The following is a 22,125-nucleotide window of genomic DNA, read 5'->3' as shown; positions in this document are numbered from 1 at the left end:
CTGATACATTATTTATCAAGAAATCAATTGTTTTGTCTTCTGGGATTGCCTCAAAGCATTTTAATGGAAGTTTGCCGTGAAGCATTCAGAGAGAGAGCGGCAACATGATGGTCTGTTCAATTACATTTATTACGATCTAAATCAAGTTAGGTCTTAAAAATAGACTCGAAAATAGAGTAGTGAATGTCATTTAAATTAATGACTATTCTATTGGGAACTAGCTTACTTCCTGTAAACATGTTTCTTAAAAATAGTGAACTATTCCTTTAATTCTTGATATAAACTCCTTGGAGGCAGAAATACAATATTTTCATCCTAAACTTGGATTATGTGTTGAATTTGAATTAGATCTCTACAAGCCAGGATTTCATAAATAATACCCGTTATTGTATTTCTTACTGTCTGTTAAGTTTATACTCGCAATGAATAAACTGAGCGAGACGGATGCGATCTAGTTACGGAATATTCATGATGTCAATAGATGTGAAACAGAATACACCTTGAAATGTCTTTATTAATATGAGGAATAACTCATTCATTGCACTCCACAACCACATTGCATTAACAGTTTTCCTGTGAGAGCGATTTATTAAAGGTGTAGTATGAAAAACATTAAGCAAAATGTCATAAAGCGACTGTATTTAGAAACCTCCCCATAAACAAAACCGAACCATGTGACTGGCAAAATGTCTTAAGTCATCTCTGAAAATCAATTTAATACTGAAAGTAGACAACGCAGAACAATAAAAAGGTCTTCCCAATATGAGAAATCACAGTATTTTTGCAGTAAGTACTTTTGTTTCCATGTACTTGGCAAAAAGGTACCAATTTGTGACATATGGCAAGCCAATGTAGGTAAATGTATAAAAAGAAAGAAAAATAAAAAAGCTCAAATTTAAATAAACGTTTTGATACCGACTGATCAACAAACCTTTCAGATCAACTATTTACATCCATTTACTAGAAAACAACAAAACTAATTAATAAAAAAAATGAAATGGTATGGGGGTATGGGGGGGGGGGGGGGGGGGGGAGGAGATACATATTCGTTCATTTGGCTCATGTCAAGCATTAAGTGTGTGGATTTACAAAGGAGTGCTGTAGTCAAAGCGTGAACATGAACTCGTCCCAGTGAGTGTGTGCTCGGACATCTGCCAACCTGGAATCGTTTCTTGTCCGTAATTTAGCTCAAAAAACAACTGCATGTCTGAGACTACAGTAAACTTATTTGACCCCTGAGTTTCTAATGCAAAACTAGTGTATGAAATACCTCATTACAGTGTATCTTAGTGCAAGCCTTTTTAACAGAGGTATATTAGATTAGCACCCAAGCTGACACGATTCCCCAGAATGGTTTACTCTGCTGGCCAAAATCACAACAAGCAGTATGGGCGGTGGTGTTGTTGCTCTGTATCCTTGTGAAAACCAGCTTTTTCAAAAATGCTTGAATTTGTATTACATCTATAAACATGTTTTTCATAGAAAATATAAATATCCCTGAATGAAACAGATTCACAGCATTTTCTCTCGAGGACTCCAGTGCTACTACCATAACGTGGCCATCGAGGTCTTTAAAGGTCTCCAGTTAATGTCCGTCTCCCTCTCTCCTCCACAGCTCCAGCTGCTGCGTCCTTCTACTCGCTGTCGTGATAACTGACTGTCCGCTTTCCCCGGTTGCGAGTGTTCACGCGGGTCTTTTGCTGCGCTTTGCTGCACAACTCGTCGCTGTTCTCCTCCTCTGAAGCGGACCGTTGGCGGCGCCGCCTCAGCTGGCGGCCGGCAGTCCTTTCACCGACCCCGGACCGTCCGTGACTCCTCCTCTTTGGACTGCTGCGGGACCCTGAGCTGGCACACGATTTTTCAGAGGCTGAAGACGAATGCTCGCTCTCCGAGACGGAGCTGCGATTGCTGCTGCTGTAGCTCTCCTTTCGTTTGTGTTTCGGCCGCCTCGCATTCTTTCCGCTCCTTGAAGGACCGACATCTTCCTGCTCGGCCTCCTCGTTGGAACCGGATTGGGAAGAGGCGTCTTCCTCATTGCGGTTACCCTCCTTTTGTTTGGATTCCCTTTTGGGACGCTTGAAGGAGCCGGACTTGCTGTTTTTATTGTTCTTGGACACTGGCTCCTTCTTTCCTTCCTCCTCCCCATCTTCAGATTCCGAGGTGTAAATACGTTTTCTGGTGGAAGACGGCTGATTCCTGGCTTCATTAGGTGAGGTTCTGTTCGACTCTCTCGTATTATACCTGTCCTCTCTAGACGCTGTGGCTCTTTTGTTACCATTTCCCTGTTTACGCTGGCTTGCGGAAGCAGAGTCTTCCTCAGAGGGAGAGTTGTCACTGATGTATTTCTTTTTTGGTAGGGCTCGGAGATTCCGCCGTCGATTTGATGCATTGTCTGAATTATTCGACTCTTCGTCCGATGAGCCGGTGGAGCATTTCCTCCTCGACTTCCTCTTGGGTCTGTATTCCTGCTCAGAACTCTCTGACGCGGAGGTGTCGCCACGAGGCCGTTTAGATTTGGTCTTGTTTCTCGTTGGCCTCTTTGACTTGGTTTCAACCTCCGACTCCTCACTGGAGTGATTGCTTTCTGCTTTGCGTTCTTCATCTTTTTTCAGGTTTTTCTTGCGAGGGCTGGATCTCTTTGGAGAATCACTGAGTTCCTCTGATTCAGCACCATCCAGTTTATTAGTTGAGGCAGCTTTTTGTTTATCTTGGCTTTTTGACGGTGAAACTTTACACTTTTTCTTAGAGTCCTTGTGGATTGCTTCCTCCACATTTCTTCCGTTTTGGTGCGAGTGTTTCTGAGAACTGTTAACCTTCTCTTCTTCATCTGAGCTGACGGGAAGTTTGTGTCGTGTGGTCCTGCGATCAGTGTCCTCTTCTTCTTCTTCCTCCTCCTCCTCCTCACTTGTAATCCTCTTCTTCCTGCCTTGAGTGGTTGCTGTGCTTCTAGACGGTTTCTGAGACACAGAAACTTCAGCTTCTCCAGAACTCTCCTCTGCAACTTCCTCTTGCTCAGAGTTGCTGTCAGACTTGTGAAGTTTTGCACTGTGTCCGTTCACATGGGACAAAGTATCTGCAGAAAAAAAGGGGAAAAATCCAGCTGTTAGAGAAACTTTCATCACAATTCCAAGCAAGTGGCAACGAGAAATCAAAAACTAATAATGATCGATGACATTTCTCACCATTTCTCTTATTCTTAGCAGCTTGTCTTGATGTCCTCCGTTTTCTGGATCTCGAGTCTCCATTCTGCAGATTATGGGAGGAGGATGAAGCCTCACTGTCGTTGCCATCCTCCTCGTCCTTGGATTCGCAACCAGATTCCTTTGTTGTCCGAGAAGCTAGAAAGAGAAATAGAATTTTAAAAAATGTATCCTGTAAGCTGCCCAAAACATGAAACGCAAATATGTTTAACACATGTTTAAACAACTGTTTGCGTTTACGAGATCTAAGAGCAACTCCTTCTGAATTTAAATGTTTAAAGAAGAGCTTTTGCATACCACGCCTTGATGGCTGTTCATCAGAATCTGAGCTGCTCTGGATCACCGCGGTGCGTTTGCTGCTCCGGCCTGTGTGGCGAAGGCGGCTGCTGCTCCTTCTCGGCTTTTCCTCCTCGTCCTGCTCCTCGAATTCTTCGTCTAATGCTTCAAGGAGTTTCATCTTATTCACAGCCGCCCTCGCTGTCTTTCTCTTGAGGGATCTGCGAACCGTGATCTCCTCTCCCCTGTCAGAGTCCCGGTGGTGACGTCTCTCCCTGCGAGACGATCTGCCGCCGTGACCGTTCATCTCTGCTCTGCCCTCTGAAAACAAGCCATGCGGAGGGATGTTTAAGATGAGGGCTAATGGTGTGATGTGGTTCACTAAGAGCGAGGCTTAAGACGGTTGTTGTAGTGTTTACCTGTGCGCTTCCTGTCTGCACCAGCACTGTTTCTGGTTAGCCGTGTGCTCCTGCTGTTCTTACTCCTGCTGGGGTAGCGGCGACGTAAAGACTGGGAGGGCATCGCTCCATCCTCACCTTCACTGTCCTCCTCCTCCTCCTCCTCCTCTTCTTCACTATCGCTCTCTGCAACAACAACAACCACAATTAACAGACGACTTAAGAAAGCCCCACTAAAAGGCGGCATGATTAAAACTTGGATTTGACTCCTGACCTTTTTTCCTCTGCTTGGCCCGGTTGCTTCTAGTAACTCTTGCTTTCTGTCTGAGTTGATGGTGCCTTGACGAGCCACGGCGTTTCTCCACCTCACTCAGCTCGCTCTCACTGTCAGACTCTGAAATACATTCAAAAAGAAATACATTTTATACATTTATTTGTCTTTGCCCAAGGCGACCTACAATAAGTGAAGGAACCAGAGCCAGATACATGCAACCATCCCAAATAAACGTCTAAAAGCGTGTTGGAGAACTGCGGAGATGGTGAAAAATGTGCAGCGACTTTGCTGTCCTGACTTAAGGAGTTCATTCCACCACCAGAACTAAGACGTCCATTAGAAGTGTCAAGAGTCAAAGTGATTCCTACAATGACACTAAAGTAAGTTATTGCACTTGTTTCTGCTGCACAACATCTAACTAGAGGAAGTACACCTATTGTGAAAGTGTTAAACATACATCTTCACAGCTTAGCTTTGAGCTTTCAAACTGCTTCCATAAGAGGAAGAGTGAAGTTTAGACATAGTTGTGGATGTGCAAACGTTAAGTTTTGTATGTTATTGAATTGCTATTCGTCATCTTGTTTCCACATATTTAGTGGCGACAGTAATGTTAAGTTGATGATCTGGGAGCAGATGTCGCCACTAGTCTGCGCTGTTCAGGCAGCTGGATGTTATAGGGTTAAGAAAGGGGAGAGGAGAGAAAGAGAGAGTGGGGAGAAGTTGGTTTGGGCTTGTCTGGTTTGGTTTTGGGCCTTCACTTAAGTTATGAGGACTGAATTACTCCTCATCATACACCCACGTCGCTGACAGTAGCTCAGAGAACCCAACGATGAGACAACTGTTACAGAACCTACTAAGAGTCTCTTCTGTACCTGGTGTCGATGAAGCAGCTTTGGAGCCGGAGTCGTCGTCCGAGGAGCTGTGACCTGAGCTGCTGCGTCGACTCCTCCTGGCTCTCTCAGGAACAGACACTTTGGCTGAGGTAGATTTGGTCACTGATGTCGACTCCACTTTTTCCTGAGTTTTTACAGCAGCTTTCTTTTGACTTGAGTAAAAAAATAAATAAAAATGAATGCAACTTTTCACCAGACATGGAACACCTGAACCGTTTCCTATCAGATTATTATAAGGATGCATAACTCAAACAGACCTTGATGAGGCGTTGGACTGATCCTGCTGCTGCATTTTCTTGCGGAACCTCTGACTGCGGCGGAGCCTATCGCTGCTTTTGATGGCCGTTTTGTACTCTGATATGATTGTTCTGATTTTCTCCTCGAAGAAGGCAGAGATCCTCAAAGTCATACTGTAAATCTACAACAGAACAGAAAAGGTGAGTAAGATCAAACAAAATGATGGACCCAAAGAAGATTATACTAAACGAACTCCAAACATTACAACTATATGAATATGTCCTGCATTAAAGAGCCGTTCTCGTGGCATTTCTTCCACTTACCTTGGAGCGTTTATTGGGTGTGTAGGCTTTAGCGTTTGCAAATATTAGCCGGGTGTCTTTGCAAAGCTCTACAGGGTTTTCATAGCGGTCTTCGAACAAAGTCCTTTTCACCGTGTGAAAGTCCATTGGTGTATCAATGATGTTGTGGTAGTCCTGGACAGGCAGACAAAACATCATTTAGACTTGATCAAAACACTGGAACACAAAAAAATGTTGCACGCTTGCCCTTAGTCTGTTGTGTTAACTCACGGGATAGTTCTGAGGATCCACAGGCTGTCGGAACGGTTCGGAGTCCTCGCAATCAAATATGTAGGTGAGAAGATACTTGCACTGCTCCTTCCAGGCGTCTCTGTCAGGCACCACCTCGACAGAGCGCTGCCATAGAGGAGAAAGAGAGGAGATCATCACGACGTGCAATGCATGCCATCTGCTGCTATTGAATCATTAACCCGACAGCTGCTACACAATTCTATCAAAGATAATCCTATGTTTCAGACTGATGATTTAATAACAATCAATGTTAATCAATAGAATGTCAAAGGCCTTTGTTATCTTTTCTATCCCATCTCATGTATTTACCTGACGCAGTCTGTGTCCAGAGGATGTTCCTGGTGCTTCTGTATCCTCTTCCTGTAGGCAGTAACCACATTATTGTTATTAACCAGATTACTTTTTCAATTGCAAAAGGTGACCCAAAGATTTTCTTTCCATTTTTAGTAATTCATCTATGAACAACCAATTGTAACTTTCACAGCAGCGCAAGTCAGAGCAAACAAATATAACACTAATGACTCAAGTTGATTTAATTCGGACTCACCTCATCATCATCATCCATTTCCTCTACAGCATTGTAAATCTCCATGATATCTGTGCAGCTGGGATTACTGGGAAAGTAGAAGAATGTGTCAATTTAGTGTGAATGACACACTGCCTGTTGTTACAGTATCATTACATCATCTTAATTTTGACTTACTTGACAAACTTCTGGAGGGCATTTGTGATGAGCTTTGCTGAGTGGGCAATCTTGCTCCTTGGCTCATTGAAAGTGCGGGCGTTGTGTGCAATATACCTGGCATCCCAAATTAATGCTGAGAGGTGCCTGTGGATAACCAGAGGGGAGTAAATACACAGCGTCTTCACAAACAAAACAGAACATCAATTATTTGAATTTCAAGGACAGAGCTGGGTCGACAGTGATCTGGGCAAATACGTCCATGCCGTTGCTTTGGTGGGAGGAGGGAGGACTGACCTGTAGAACCTGTTACTGAGTCGCAGTCTGATGGTGCCCAGGTCAGTGGGATAGGCGATTACAGTGCAGTAGGTGGGATACTGGACTAAGTCCACAGGACCAGAGAAGGGAGCTGCAATCTCTATAGCAGAAACACAGCAGCAGGTGGGTAAGTACGAATGGGAAGAAATGATTTTGCAGTTAAAAGGAACGTATAGATACGCTGACGCGAGTGGATTGGGACCAGACATGTGAAAGTAGAAGTGTGCGATTGAGAGCAAACAACAGAGAGCGTGTTCACGCATACACACCGACGATGATGAGCTGGTCGATGCCAGCGACGATGCGCTCACACTCGGCGTCTCTGCTCCTCTCCCCCCACTCTCCAGGCTGAGGCTTGTACATCAGTTCATTCATCTCATCTGCAGTCACGGGGATACTACCTCCTTCTGTCTCTGGCTGCTGGGCTGCACGGCAGAGACGACGGACTTATTTAATATGCATTAACCCCACTTTGTGAGCGGACATCAGTTCTGTGTTTGTGTGTGGATGTGACAGAAATAAGAGCGTAAAAAGTCTGAATTACCACCATCTAGAATAGGTTCGATGTCCCAAGGACTCAGTTTCTCTGTTTCCCCGTTGTCCCATCTGATGAAAACACACAAAAAAGTGTTGCCAAAGTCAACCATCACACTTCCAACAACATTGACCGATACCCTTTTTAGGTTTTAGTTCAGAATAAAGTGTAACTGCACCCCCTGGTCTGAGCCTTAAATAGTCCACCCACTGCAACCACGCCTACTTACTTTATTTCATGAGGTAGGTGAGTCCTAAACGGTCGACTCTATCCCAGAATTTGCCTTGCAATATGAGGGCAGATTTAAAAACGCAGTTGGCGTTTTGAGCCATTTTCAACCATGAAATGTAGATTTGTATGTTTACACCAGCATTGATGCGTTTAAGTACAGTCATATCATTGAGTTTATAGCTTTAAAAAAAAGCATATTTAAGTGTGCAATTACTCTTTAATATGATACAGACATGACACTGTCATGCCTCTTAATAACCACTAGGGGGCAGACAGACTTGTCCTAGACTGACAATATCAAGTCCTAGAAACTAGCTGATATTCAGAATTGATGGAGACGCCACAACCACCATATCTCCAGCCCCCCGTATCACGATAACGTGTGTTGGCCCACCTGACTTTGAAGCACTGGAAGAGACTGTCAGGGTACTCGGGCTGGTACGGCTCCTGACACACGATGCTACCAAACCACCAGGCATCGTCTATCACTGAGCGAAACCGGTCGTCTGCACAGGAGAAGATGTGAACCAATTTAGGAGGAGGATCCACATTTTCTATATCTACACAGAAACTCAGAATAATCAGTAGAGTAGACAGTACTTATCAGTCTGAAGTTATAAACTACTTGGGAAAACCTTTCTTCTGTATTTGAAATGAATGAAACAGATACTAAGAGGATGCTACTTGGCCTCAATGCTAGGATGCAACTTCTTTAACACAATGCACAGACTTACTTGGTTGCCAGTTTCTACGGAGCGCCTCGTCATAACTTTGCCTCAACACAAGGAAATCGATCACATCTGGCATGTCGTGATACCTGTGGGAGAAATATACGTCACTTTAATGCCGAAGTACAATAAACCGGAGATTCTCAACTTGTTTTTCAGCTGACCCCCAATGATGAATGTCGTCTTTGATCTTAATCCTGTTTAAATTTGCCGTGTCGTTAATTTGTTATGTTTTTGGGTGTTACACAGAGCCCTGATATATCTGAGGGATAATGACTTCGCTCATCCCGCTTAAATATGCTGCATGAAATGCAGACGTGGTGGATAATTTCTAATTATATGACGTCCTTTGGTAATACTATTAAACATATTAGCAGATTCTAATAGATACGATTCTAGATGAGATGTAGAAATGTCCTAAATTTGAATGAATGAATCTGGAAACTTTTCACGTACATGTCGAGCCAAAAACTGATTGTTATCCTCAAAGTTTTGTCCTGATCATAACACTAACCCACAACCAAAATGTAGGCATTCACTAGAACACATCTTAGAATCATAACCTCCATGTTAGATACATTGTTTAAATGCCGCCTTCACGTTGGGTTCCTAATGGGAGTAAGAGATGCAACAGCATGTGATGCGTTTCTCAATAGAAGAACTGCTTACTTGACAGAAAAGGACTTGTCTGATATTTTGCCGGTGCCGTGGTCAATAAGAGTGAGCTTCAGACAGCAAAGGGTTGGAGGGCAGACTTCGTATCTGATCCCGGTGATCTTCACAAACTCTTGGTCCTAGAACACATTTGAGAAAACAAACACAAAATGTTGGGTTCATTTTTTGGTGGTGGTGGTGGTGGTGGTGGTGGGGGGGGGGGGGGGGGGGGGGGGGGGGGGGGAATGTGCCCACATTTAAATAACCAAAAATGTATTTATAGATAGATTTATTTTTCATGACATCCATGAAGATTTAGTAAATTATGTTCTTCAGAGTTCTGTATATTCAACCAAGAACATTTTTATTGTCTTCTTATTTGCCGTAGTCTTACCCGTAGCTCCATTTTCTTCCAGGGCTGTTTCTCTAGGTTTATGGGGTACAGTTCATTTCGGTTCACTGCCTCTACGTAGGCCTCGTGTCCCTGCCGAAAGTAGATCACCTGACGAGACAAGAGATTCAGAGCTTAGACAATAAACTTTTCTACAAGATGAGAAACAGGACTGTGATCATGACGTCCTGTTAAACCACCAAAAGATCAATACAACTGCTGTTTATTAAAGAACAACCTGTACTGTACGGAGTGTTTTTTTCCTCATGCTCTTGTAAAGTGCATGAGGAATTAAACGATAAATACCTCATCGCCCATTTGGGGAACAAAAGGAGACTTCCTGGGAATGACGTCGGTGATCCACGGTGAGGGTCTGAACTCATTGGACACTTCTCTGTTGATGGACGGTCGGACCTTTGGACGCTGAAGATGTAAAACGAGGGTAAATATGAGGCTGTTTTAAATTCATCTTTATATTTCCTCCCTGACAGACGCAGAGTTTGGGCAATAATCAACCGGTTAGGATTCAGACAGCGAGACATTCGGTTGGCTACTGCGTATACTGCACTGTGTTCAATAACTCACCCTGGGCGACTTGTACTTTTCTTTCTTGGACTTCTCTTTGCTTTTCTTGCCAGCTTTTTCCTCCTCGTCACTCTGCTGCTGCTGCTGCTGCTTCTCTTCCTCCTCCTCCTCCTCATTCTCTTCCTCCTCCTCTTCAGAGCTGCTGAGTCTGCGCTGCACTCGTTTGCGTGAGGACAAGGGGGTGGAGGGCTTCAGGTTGATGCCGGCGTCTGCCGTCCAGTCCGAGTACTCGCTGGACGTGTGGCTGTCCAATCAAAAGCAGTTACAATTATAATTCTAAATTACATATATGAAAACAGGCAGAAAAACGTAGTTAAATTATTTGTTTTAACCTGCTTGGGGTACCAGATGGGTGGGGATTGCCACCTAAGACAACACAAAGGAGTAATACAAGATTTTAACGTGAAAGACAAAACTCTTCTGTCTATATGATCATTCTTGTGATTCAGGAAAACCCTTTTATCTGGCACTCTAAACAAGTTAAAACAAATTCTAAGTCTATAAAACGTTATACCTTGAGCTGTCACTGTTCCACTCCTCATCATTGGAGGAATCCATGTCACTGCCGTCCAATTCATTGTCCTGAACAGATTAAAAAATTAAAACCAGGAAGTTGTGTAAAATCCCCCCAAAAAGGACCACAGGTGCTTGTAAATGACTTTTTTCGCAAAGTCAGGAGAACGTGAGGCCTCAGTGTGTACCTCTGAACTTGCGGTCTCCTCTCCCTCTTCGCAGGACATGTCCATGTATTCCAGCGCGTCACTGCGGCCGTGTGCTCGCTTCGTTGTATGAGGATCATCATCTGAATCATCCTGAGGGGACAGACGGGCCGACTCAAAACCAGTGCAAAGATTCTTACAGAAATAAGTTGTGAACAGAGGAAAATAAATGCGGACAATTATTTCAATATTTATAAATAAATTACAATACGACAGAGGCGATATTTTTATCGACACAGTATATATATGAATGACACATTCCAACAACACCTTTAATGAATATGCAGTTTTCCTGCCAATTACAGTACAGACTGTGATGATTATTCACAATACACGGGTACTCAAGCCATTGTTTCAAATTGCCATTGAAGACTTCCAACATTGAAACCTACTCGACAGCTGCTGTAGATAATGCGTCTCTTCTTCGCATTATACAGAACCATCTCCTCATCTCCTCTGGCCGCTCGCAGGCGCTCCTGGATCCTAAAAAAAACAAAATCCACGATGTATGAAATTTAAGTGGAACAGCCACAAAATGTAAAGTAAACGCTGCAAAATGTCATGAGGTTTGTAAACCACGCTCTGTTGCTTGATGGGTACGTTTGACATGGATGTATGTGTTGAATTCTTTTGAGTATTATTAAAATATTAATGTAATCTAAAATGGGAGAAGAATCCCATTTCCACTTAGAAACAAACTAATATAAAACACCACAACAGTACAGACATTGCCAGTCACACGCGCCAGCTGTTGACGGTGAAGCTAACATTATATCTCTGGTACCTGTAGCTGCTGGGTGCCACCTCGGGCACCACCACCCTGCGCCTCCAGGCCTGCAGGTCTCTCTCTGTGGCCATCTGGCTGCGAGGAGCATTCTGGTGCATCTGCCGGACGCCCTCCACCTGTCCGCTGCGGCGCAGACCCACATTGGGGGGTGACTGCACGTCTGCTCGATCATTCACAGACACTGCAACGAAGGATCACATACCTAGCATCCAACAGCTCACTGGATCAATATGCTGATAAGAATCAGATAAAACACTGGTGGCGCATTGATACCTCTACGTGGCGTGCTCGGTGCCGGTGCCAAGGCGTGGCCCTGTGCCTCAGCTGGCCCTTCTGGTATCGCCGGCAGAGCCGACTCTGTCCCAGGCTGGCTATGCCGGTCTTGTTGTTGCTGGAGATTTCGGATGGCATCGTCCAGAAGGCTGCTGCGTCTTATCGCAACTTCGTCGTGCTCTGCAGTCTGCTGGCTGATCACCTGCTCCACGACCTCGCCGTCACCTGAAGACGCCATCAAACAGGGAAACAGAGAGCATGAGTGGGATGGTAGCAGAGGTTAACGCTGGTCAAACACTGAAGACATCAAAGATATGGTTCAGATGTTCTTAAATCGAGATTTGTCACTTACTGTATATATCAAAAAGTGAATTTCTTTTTCTGTAAACTAGCTAATTACAGTGAATTTAAGGCATGCTTCTGGCTGGTTGCTTACTGGTGGCTACGTATCCCAGCTGAGGAACCAGGTGTTCAGCAGCAATGTTCTCCCGGCCTGGGACGAGGCGCTGGTACCTGAAAATCAAGTCAAAACGTTGAGTCAAAACAACTGAGCCCACAGGGAATAACTGAAGACTGAAAGGCTGGTGTGTAACTGATAGACGGTCATCATGTCTACCTTGGTGGATGGGGGTTTCCATCCACATCCACCAAGAAAGGCGGGGGCATGAGATGGGGTGCCTGCTGCGTCTGTTCATCCAGCACGAAGCCGTTGGTGTCCCGGATCAGCGGTCGGTAGTCCGTGTGGAAGAACACCTGGTCTGGAAGCTGTGTGACGACCAGGAGAAAGAGGATGTTTAAGGTTTTTGTTATGTTCATGTTTTTTCAGACACTTATTTTGGGATGTCCAATGTTAGACTTTTATACAATACAGTAAGATTTGAAAGTGTTCAATTTCAAGGGCTATAACATCTGGAAAATGCTGTAGTGTATTTATCAAGTGAAACCAAGTATCCCTAAAAACGGCATTATAATAGATTTCATCAGGCTACAATTGTTTGTGTGAACATTTAAACGAGTTATATCCTTGCCTTCTCATACGGCTTGGAACTGCCGAAGCCAAAGATGAGCAGGTGGCCATGGGAGTCTGTGCAAGCAAAACGATGCCCATCGGGGGTAAATTTGCAGTCAAAAACGGCTCCATGACCCTGGCCCTCAATCTGGAAGACAAACACAAAACCACCCCAGGTACAGAAACCCGTTAGAAAGGGAAGCCAACTTTCTTTCATGCTTTTTTTTCCCTTTTCAGATCCTGCAGGACCGTACGTTTTTCTTAAAAACAAACTTTTTGTAGAGAACAAAAAATGCACAATAATAAGGCAGTCAAACTCATCGTACAGCACAGAAATAGAAAGTAAAGAAAAAAAAAAAAACAGGATTGTAGGTCGAGATTCAGGAACAATGAGAGTTAGAGGATGAAAAACCCTTGAAGGCAAACTGTGAGGCTGAGGTAAGCTGATGACAAACATTGAACTAGGTTTGTCTTTACTGTCATGCTGTGTGTTATGGTGGGTCTGTAACTGTCTGTTCATCGTGTTACAGAACTGTCGTGTTGACCATCATGTAAATGCCCTGTTCTGATAGTGCTCAGTGTACCATGTTGAAGTAGTGCTGTGTGTTCGTCCCTCGCAGCAGATCCCAGATGAAGACGTTCCCGTCATGGCCGGCAGACAGGATGATCCTGGGGTCAAAAGGGTGCGGCTCCAGGACAAACACCTCAGCCTCATGGCCCTGAAAACAATGTTCCAGTTAGTCTCTGGTTTGAAAATAAGAGGTCAAACTAGGTGGTTGTGATATCCACTTTGCTATATATTTTACGAGGAGAAACACTTACTTTAAGGATATGTAGCAGCTGTCCTGTGTAGGAGTTCCACACTTTGAGGAGATGGTTGTTCACAGCCGTGATGACTGTAATATCGTGGCGATCCCACGCTACCATGGTGACTTTGGGTTTGAAGTAGCTTTCCTCTTCAGTCAATGGTTCAACACTGAGAGAGAAAAAAAGTCTAATTAGATATTACACACACACACACCATGATGCAACTCTCAAAGCATACAATGTAATGGAGATACAGTTGATTCATTACTGAACACAAATGAGAATAAAATAATGAGTTGCTTGTATCTGATGCTGTACTTCTAAAAATTAAGTTCTCCATTAATTTTCCCTTTGCGCTCTCTCCCTCCCTCCCTCCCTTTCTCCCGCTCTTTCTCCCGGCTGTTGCGGCCTCATTCCACATGTTGAATCTGGTTCTCGTCCTCCAGGAGATTCACTCTCTCCCTGTGACTCTCACTCCTTCTGCTCGACATTGCTTCTTGTTATTTTGTGTAGCCTGTCCTCTTGTCGCAAATGTCGTGTAGTTCAGGCTCCAACTGTTTAGCAACAACTAGAAGTTGCTTGACATCCCGTAAGATCCATCTCCTTTAAACTATTGACAACATTTCAAATATTGTCATTTAGAGCATTTATTTGCAGGAAATGACAACTGGTCAAAGAAACAAAAAAGATGCAGTGTTTTCAGATCTCGAATAATGCAATGAAAGTTCATATTCATTTTTAAACAACACAATACAAATGTTTTAACTTAGGAAGAGTTCAGAAATCCATATTTGGTGGAATAACCTTGATTTACAATCACAGCTTTCATACGTCCTTCACATTGCTGTTGGGCGACGTTATGCTGTTTGGCTTTGTATCAGCAGGCAAAGCATGACAACAGGGAGTAGCAACTCAATGTTTTCAGCCTCCTCAGATTAAATGTAGTTAATTACTTTCATGTTTCAGCAGGCTCCATTAACGCCTTCATTAACCTACAATTCAGCAACAAGGTTCAAATTGGGCAACAAATGTAGTATTTTACAAAATCCTTTACATCAGCAGGCAAAGATGTTTAGCTATCAGAACTTTATATCCAGAAATAGTGTCACGTCTTTCAGACCATAGCGGGAAGAAATGTCTTCACAATCTGTTAACCACTGCTTTACAGGCAGGCGAGAAGGCTGTGCTAAGGCTAACACAATCTGACAAGCGCATAAATAAAACATTGGGAGAAAGAATTCCTCAGCTTACATCAGCAGCTGGTTTACTTGTACATGCTCCAACAGCTCTCTGAGGCGACCAATGGAGCAAATGATTGTGCCTAACACAGCAAATCTTCCAAATACTTCTCTACAGAGAATCTTGTCCTGATGCTTATAAAAGTGTACGTCCTTGTCTCACTATTTATTCTTGAGAGACACAAACATTGAGGACACATCAAAAGGAATGTACACTCAGAATATGCGCTGGTGTACGACAGTGCTGCTTACCCGGGAAGAGTGGCGGACATGTTGAGCAGGATGCACCTCCACTGCTGACGCAGATGGAGCTTCCAGATCCGTGCTGTTCCGTCTCGGCTTCCGCTCACAAACCTGAGACAGGACGACACCAAACCGTGAACCATCACTTCACACACGGTTACATTTCATTCAGTACATCTACTATTAAACACAAACAATGGTGAGTCAAGTACAAGGATTCTACTGTACCTTTCACCCGAGTGGCAGAATTGGATGCTATCGACTTTGTCCTGAACGGAGAGCAGAAGTATGGAGAGTAATCATGAGTGACTGTGGAATGTTTAAGCAGACACTGCAGCTGAAAGTTTATGTTTGGTTCTTACCGTGTGCTCGTGGAGCTCCGATATCTTTTCTGGACTTCCGCCACCCAAGTAATATATTCGGATGACGTCATCAGTACTTCCTGTTGCTAAGAACATCCCACCTGAAAAAAAAAAGTTTGTCTGTCATAAATATGTGCTAGCTAGATGATCGTTCTGTGAACTGTAGCATAGATACGGGTTAATTAAACATAAACAGTACAAACATTCAACATAACCGTCTACCTAAAGTGACTAAATACCTGGACTGAATGAGGAGCACACAGTCTGAACTCCGGGTCTCGGCCGCTCTGTGAATTTGTGTGGCCGATCGCTTCAAAAGATAGAAAGAAAATGTTTTACTGATTTTATTCAGAACAGGAAAAGTGCATTTAACTGAATACAGTGCACAGTAAAATACACAATATTTGGTTGCAGGGGACCTTTAGAAGGATTTAAAGAATTGTCCTGCACATGTCTACGGTCAGCCAGCAGTTTAATTAATTTACAGACCTAGCACCAGTGCTCACCTTTACATCTAGTATTGACTTGTTGGCATATCCTTCAACAAAGACGTAAGTGCAAGTTCCATCCAATCTAACCGGCATTTCAACTTCAGATGACTGATGTCATCAACAGTCAGCTATGGTGCTGATCTCACATTCCTTTGTCAGGTGAGACTCATTAACACACTTTGAGGGAATTAAAAGATCACTTAAAACCCATTTATTTTAAGTCAATATTGTATTTGTTTTATACTTTTACCTGGTTGCCTGCTATACAACTATATGATGGAAAGTCAAAGTAAAGCAGGCTCTTTGAATGCACTTATTTTACTAATATAGTAGCCAGTGTTGGGACAGAAAGACTGTCAACCCAACTCGACTTGTCTTCCAATGTTTGCTGCATGTCTACTGCTGATTTCCATGAAAAGAACTGTCATATCCAACTACTATATACATCCAACAGCCTGCAGTTTACCAGTTTAAAACTGTTTGCTCAGCAATGTCAATGTTTCCTTAAAATCCATAAAACACCATTCTCAATCTTTGCTCCTTTAAAAAGAGCAAAACACTTTAAATCAAAATGAATTGATCACATGGAACACATATGTATGTGTGTTGATGTGTTTCTCACATAAGTATTATTACAGGTTTTTGTTTTCTTAATTACTACAACTGAATATCACTAAGTCACCATTTTAAATCCCATTTAAAGCAGCGCTCACCTGAAGTTGGTGTTGTTGACGTCCCACTGCCAGAAGCAGACGGTGGCATCAGTTCCAGTAGACAGCATGAAGCGTTTGGAGCCCTTAGCAAACGGTGAGAACTGAGAACACAAGACATTCACAGGTGAACCATCTGAAACCACTCACATTATATTAAAATCAAGACATGGATTCTACATGGAGGGTTAAATATTAACACCCCCCCCTGACCAGACGACCAGACCAGAGCGTAGACAACAATGGTGACAGGAAGTATGTTTTTATCCACTTGCAGTACAGACTTGTCATCGCGATAAAGAGAAGATTGAATGAAAGGCTGACAGAAACATATCTTTGCCAGTCCTGCTACCACCTCCTCTTCTTGTTTTATTTTAGGCATTATTAAAAAATATATACTGCCACCCAATCTTTAAAGCGCATCACAAAAGTATGGTCCAATAAATTAAATACAAATTTAAATATAATAACTGATTACATAGGCGGAAGCAGAAAGCATACAACAATGTTATAGTCAGTTAATTATCTTATTTAAAAAAATATTTACAAAGCAGTAGCAAAGTATCTCACAATGGAATTAGGAGAGCTGGTGTGACTGGTATTCTACTCTCATTCAAATGATGATAAATCACTATTGTATAGAAAAAAGAACCCTTTTCCCGACAGAGATCCATTTACCTGTAGGGAGGTAATGGATCCACTGTGCCCCTGCAGCACAGCCACGGGGGCACAGGTACGAAGGCACCACACACGGATGGACTTGTCACAGCTTCCCGCAGCAATCAGTGTGTTCTCGTAATTAACCGCCAAGTCTGTGATCTCTGCAGAGTGTCCTCGCAACGTCGAATGAAGCCTTCCGTCAAACGAAGACCAGATCTTCACCAAACAGTCATCTGAGCCCTGACAAAGACAAATACCAACTTCCACTTTAATATTCTACTCGACGCTGTAATCCCAGCACATGAAGTAGAGGTATATTTCTAAATAGGGCGATATGTTGACAAGCTCCATCTTACTGTGAAGATCCTGAGACCGGTGCGATCGAATGCAATACAATACACTGCAGACAGATGGCCCAGGATCCGCCTGTGCAGCCGCATGTGCTCATAGTTGCTGACGGGGTTGACGGAGCTGAAGCGCTGCGCTCCCGTCAGCTCTCTCCCTCGATGGACCTTCACTGTGGATTAAAAGACGCCAATCATCAGAAAACAGTGATGAAATTAAAGGGCTGTAACAAGACAACACAAATATGTGGGCATGGGATACATTTACTCTAATGTGATCAGGAGTGGAGGGGCACTATCACAGGATGAAAATAAATATAAGAAGCCGTTATTGTTGGGCTTTAACCAAGCATGTAAATGCATCGTCTTCCAATAAACCTTTTTAAGATTAAAGAATATATTTTTAGGGCTTTTATTGCCTCTTTAGAGCAGCTGGACAATGTCAGGAAAACAGGGAGAGAGACAGGTGGTATGACACGCAGCAGAGGGTCATGGATCGGAATCGAACCCGGGTTACATCAGTTTGATTTAAACATCAATTGCATGAAACAAAACTGCCATCCCCATCTCTAAAAAATAACAATATCACTGCTGAAGTCTGATGCACCTGGTCCGTACTGTTCTCACTGCCTCAACATGAAGCTGTTTTAAGCATTTTATGAGGCCGCTTTTGGAGAGCATGTCCTCTTAAAGGTGGCTTAATCAACAGTTTAATTACTTCAACAGCATTTCTTGAAAATTAACAAATGTTCCAAAAAGGCCAAGACAGGTTTTAAATAGAAAACAGGCGTAACTAGAATCTTTGCAGTACTGTGTAGTAGATAACTGTCACAGCAAATGGGAATCAAGGGAGTAAAGCATTAAAAACACACCAATAATTCCTTGCAAATCCGTAGATGAAATGATGATTTATGATCAAGACAATCGTGTTAATAGCAACTAGCACTGCGGGGTAACAGACTGCATCAAGGCGACCAATCTGGCGAAGTCGTGGCAGCGCACCAAACTGTTTTTTGACAACAATAGCCTAACGAAATGCCATCTACTCAAAATTCTACGGTCAGGGTAAAGAGGAATACACAGTGTGTACAGTACACATAACATACATACATACAAGTACCAATGTCTAGCATATCCGTTTGTCTATTTCATGTATTTTTAAACAAATTGAGCGAGGCCAGACGTACCTAGGTGTGGAGGTTTCTTGCAGTTGAAAGGCCTCTCTGGTGGTCTGCCCCGGTGAAGGGCTGCATATGATGAAGCATTGAACCGCACACCGTCGCAGTCTGACAAACAAAACAACTAGTGTGTCAGTGTACGAGGCACGTAGAATCACCAATACATGGATAAGGGAAGAAAAAAAAGCTATTTATAAATTTCGCAGAAATACTTGAAGATTATGTACTTTTTGCCGTCCTCAGCATCGACTGCTTTCCAGACCCCAGGAGAGAGTGTACACCTGGGACACATGATGGCACTTCTTTGTCAAGAATGGGTCCAATCTGCTGACATATCTGTAGCAAATGGTCTGGTGCAATATGTCTGTTGGCTGCAACCTGACGGGTCACAAAAACACAGAGTAGTGACATGAGTAGTGAACAGACACCGAAGACAACAATTGTTCGAATAAACAACAATTTTGACAATCAATTAGGTCACTAAAATGTCAAACAACCAATAAAAAACAACCGGTAAATTCAAGTAATTTGAAGTCATCACCTGCGGATGTCAGAACTTGTGATCGACATATCTCACTGCTTTCTGATGTGTTGTTTATAAACAATCGGAACAGATGTATCAATAATGAGAATGTTTGTTGGCTTTGCTAATGCAGATGTTCGTTTTTGTAGAATTGTATGTAATGTAGGATTCTGTACTGATCAGTCTGGTTAAGTTTGTTTCATATGAAAACTAGCAACCAAAAAACCCATCTTGATTTGAGACTTTGTCTATTTAACTTATAATATACTCATGACATTGTGTGGTCTTTAGTTGTGTATAATATTCCAGGGAGTGTAGTCTCAACAGTTTAGTCAGAATAAATGTGGGACAGGGTATAGTTGGTGGTTTCATGTGCTTCTCAACTCATATCCCGAGAGGCGTGGCTTCTTTTTAATGGACCAATCACAGCGCAGGTCACCAGCTAAATAACGCAGAGACAGCGCATCTCGGTCTCTGATTGGCCAGCGGAGCCGTCTCGACGAAGCAATGAAGCCGAACTACCCACCCTTTCTGCGGTACAACAGTCGGGGCTAAATAATATTAAACCCTCTCTCTATCCAAATACAGTTTTCTGAGCGACCGTACAGTTCACGCTGACGAATTAAGTCAGTGGTAACGACTTGCGACCACGTCGACTGTCCCACCTCCAAATAATCCAACAGTAGTAGCAAGGAAAAAGAACAAAGACCGTAAACAAGAAGCATGGATACCGAGTCCCGTCTGTCACAAGACAAAAACAATGAGACAATGAGCTTTAATAACACATATATTAAATTTAATCTCACCAAATCTTCATATGTTCTCGGGTGCTCGTTCCCCAGCCAGTCCAATCTCCCGGGTAAGAGCTGTCGAAAACACAAGTTTTTGGGTAAAAGCGGAGCCACCACAGAAAAGCACCATGTACACAGCTAGCTAATAAAAAAAGCCGGGTGATGTCAAACGAGTGAGACGTCCAGAAGTATTTAAAAAAAAAAAGTGGACAAGTTTCATGCAACTCAAGTCCAAAACCGACGGTTAGCGAACGTTAGCCGTTAACCAGCAGCAGAGGATACACACCTGATACTCCTCTAGTTCACTCGCGAGGACCTGCAGTAGGATTAAAGGAGATTCCGATTAGATTCTATTAACTTCATTAGAAACTAGCTAGTCAAACTATTTTTGAAATACTACACACTGGTACGAGTCAAAAGCACCACCAAGCTCACCTCAGCCGCTCTCCGACACGGACCCGTTGTTAGAAAACGAGAAATCAAGTAATAGAGCTCTGAAATTGAAACAGCGGAGACATTAAAGCGTGAGAAAAAACAGCAGTTAGGATGTCAATTAGCGCGAGCGATATCGTATGTAATCAAGCTATCAGTTGGGTTTTTTACTTCTGCGGCTTACCCGACTCAAGGAGCGAAATGTTCCGATTTTTGGCCATTGAATCGGCCGTGATTTTGGAGAGGTGGCACAAATTTGTACGGCTTAACTTTGTGACTACAGAGAATAGGATATATATTTATTTAATTTCGGTTACACAGCTCTGACCCCCCTCCACGGTTGCTCCCGCTTTCTATTCAGCCTGTTTGCAGTCGCCATTGGAAGGATGAGGCCCTAGCGATACGACTTACTTCCGCCACAGCGGAGTAACACACAGGAACAAGGGGGTGGGGAGGAGCGCGCTCAACAAAAGACGAACGTGTACGTTAGCCCGACGACTAGCAACATTAGCATTATGGTATGGAAGTCAAGTATTGCTAAATTAAATTAAATTAAATTAAAAAAAAATGTATATATCTTTTTTTTAATTACACACAGCGTAGAGATCAAACGGCCGCCTCTTTTTTTTTTACCAGGATCGCGAGCTCTGCACATGACGTCATACGTAATGGCTGCCAATTTGCTGTACCAATGTATTGATTGATTTAAATCATCAAACCAGTACTTAATAAGACGTGAGTTTATAGTGCATACATTCTTTTTTTTGGCAATGGTGCAATGTAACTAAGTATATACTCAAGTTAAGTTAAAAGTACAATTTTGAGTACCGTTTTAATGCTAATTTATAGTTCTACTCACAACATGTATTTAACCGCTTTTGTAGGTACTCTGTAGATTCAGATTATTAATACAAAATGTAAGACAACTAAAGAATCCTGCTGTATATTTTTACATTAATTCACCGTGCACTATATATACAAAGTAAAATGAACCCCAACTTTACCAGATGTAATATTTAAGTGATGTAGACTAATCAATAATAATAATATAGTAATATAAAATGAGTACTTGTACTCATTTTATATTATTACTATTTTTTTAGACTGTCGTTTTGCTGAATACTTCCACCACTGGTTATCAGATATCCCCAGAGCACCAAAGGTCCTAGATTCACTGTATGTCATTTACTTACATGATGCATACTCTTAAATTAAGTCATTTTAAATGTATTTGATCCAGCAAAGAAATACTGTGCACAATATAGTGGAAGGTACATTTGGGACCGCTGCACATTTTCATGTCGCCCCACACACGTTAATTTCAGCCATGTTATTGATGCTCAACAAGGTTTTATGAAACATACTTTCCCCCAAATTCCTGGCTTTAATGATGCCAACATTAGTTTTTTCAGAATAGTTTACACTGTGCAATATCACTGCATTATAACATGCATTTAACACCTTATTTCGGAAACTACATAAGTAAAACCCCATGCTATTTATTAACAATAAAGTTAAACTTAGCAATTCACTTTGAATTTTGCTCATCCTAACTTTACCTAC

General features: G+C 42.7%; 1 protein-coding gene across 1 annotated transcript; it reads right to left on the bottom strand.

Moving 5' to 3' along the window:
* Positions 1-512: 512 nt before the first annotated feature.
* Positions 513-20,926, bottom strand: brwd1 (bromodomain and WD repeat domain containing 1). Its single transcript, XM_079166334.1, has 44 exons — positions 20,747-20,926; positions 20,566-20,624; positions 20,417-20,446; positions 20,146-20,205; positions 19,044-19,194; positions 18,826-18,924; positions 17,651-17,811; positions 17,313-17,534; positions 16,638-16,738; positions 15,673-15,743; positions 15,434-15,534; positions 15,300-15,340; positions 15,081-15,182; positions 13,606-13,759; positions 13,368-13,502; positions 12,803-12,931; positions 12,391-12,539; positions 12,211-12,287; positions 11,775-11,999; positions 11,499-11,682; positions 11,107-11,197; positions 10,697-10,807; positions 10,510-10,577; positions 9,996-10,239; positions 9,717-9,833; positions 9,414-9,521; positions 9,035-9,159; positions 8,372-8,454; positions 8,032-8,143; positions 7,416-7,477; positions 7,141-7,296; positions 6,851-6,971; positions 6,575-6,700; positions 6,419-6,485; positions 6,181-6,231; positions 5,851-5,976; positions 5,602-5,754; positions 5,299-5,459; positions 5,021-5,193; positions 4,149-4,268; positions 3,896-4,060; positions 3,498-3,797; positions 3,183-3,338; positions 513-3,073 (listed from the first exon to the last, which is right to left on the bottom strand). The coding sequence occupies exons 1-44, from the start codon at positions 20,781-20,783 to the stop codon at positions 1,635-1,637; spliced, it is 6,723 nt and encodes a 2,240-aa protein (XP_079022460.1). The 5' UTR covers positions 20,784-20,926; the 3' UTR covers positions 513-1,634.
* Positions 20,927-22,125: the final 1,199 nt, after the last annotated feature.

Source organism: Pholis gunnellus (genome assembly GCF_910591455.1).
Source record: "Pholis gunnellus genome assembly, chromosome: 9".
NCBI classification, from domain to species: Eukaryota; Metazoa; Chordata; class Actinopteri; order Perciformes; family Pholidae; genus Pholis; species Pholis gunnellus.
This window is presented reverse-complemented; position numbering and strand designations above follow the sequence as displayed.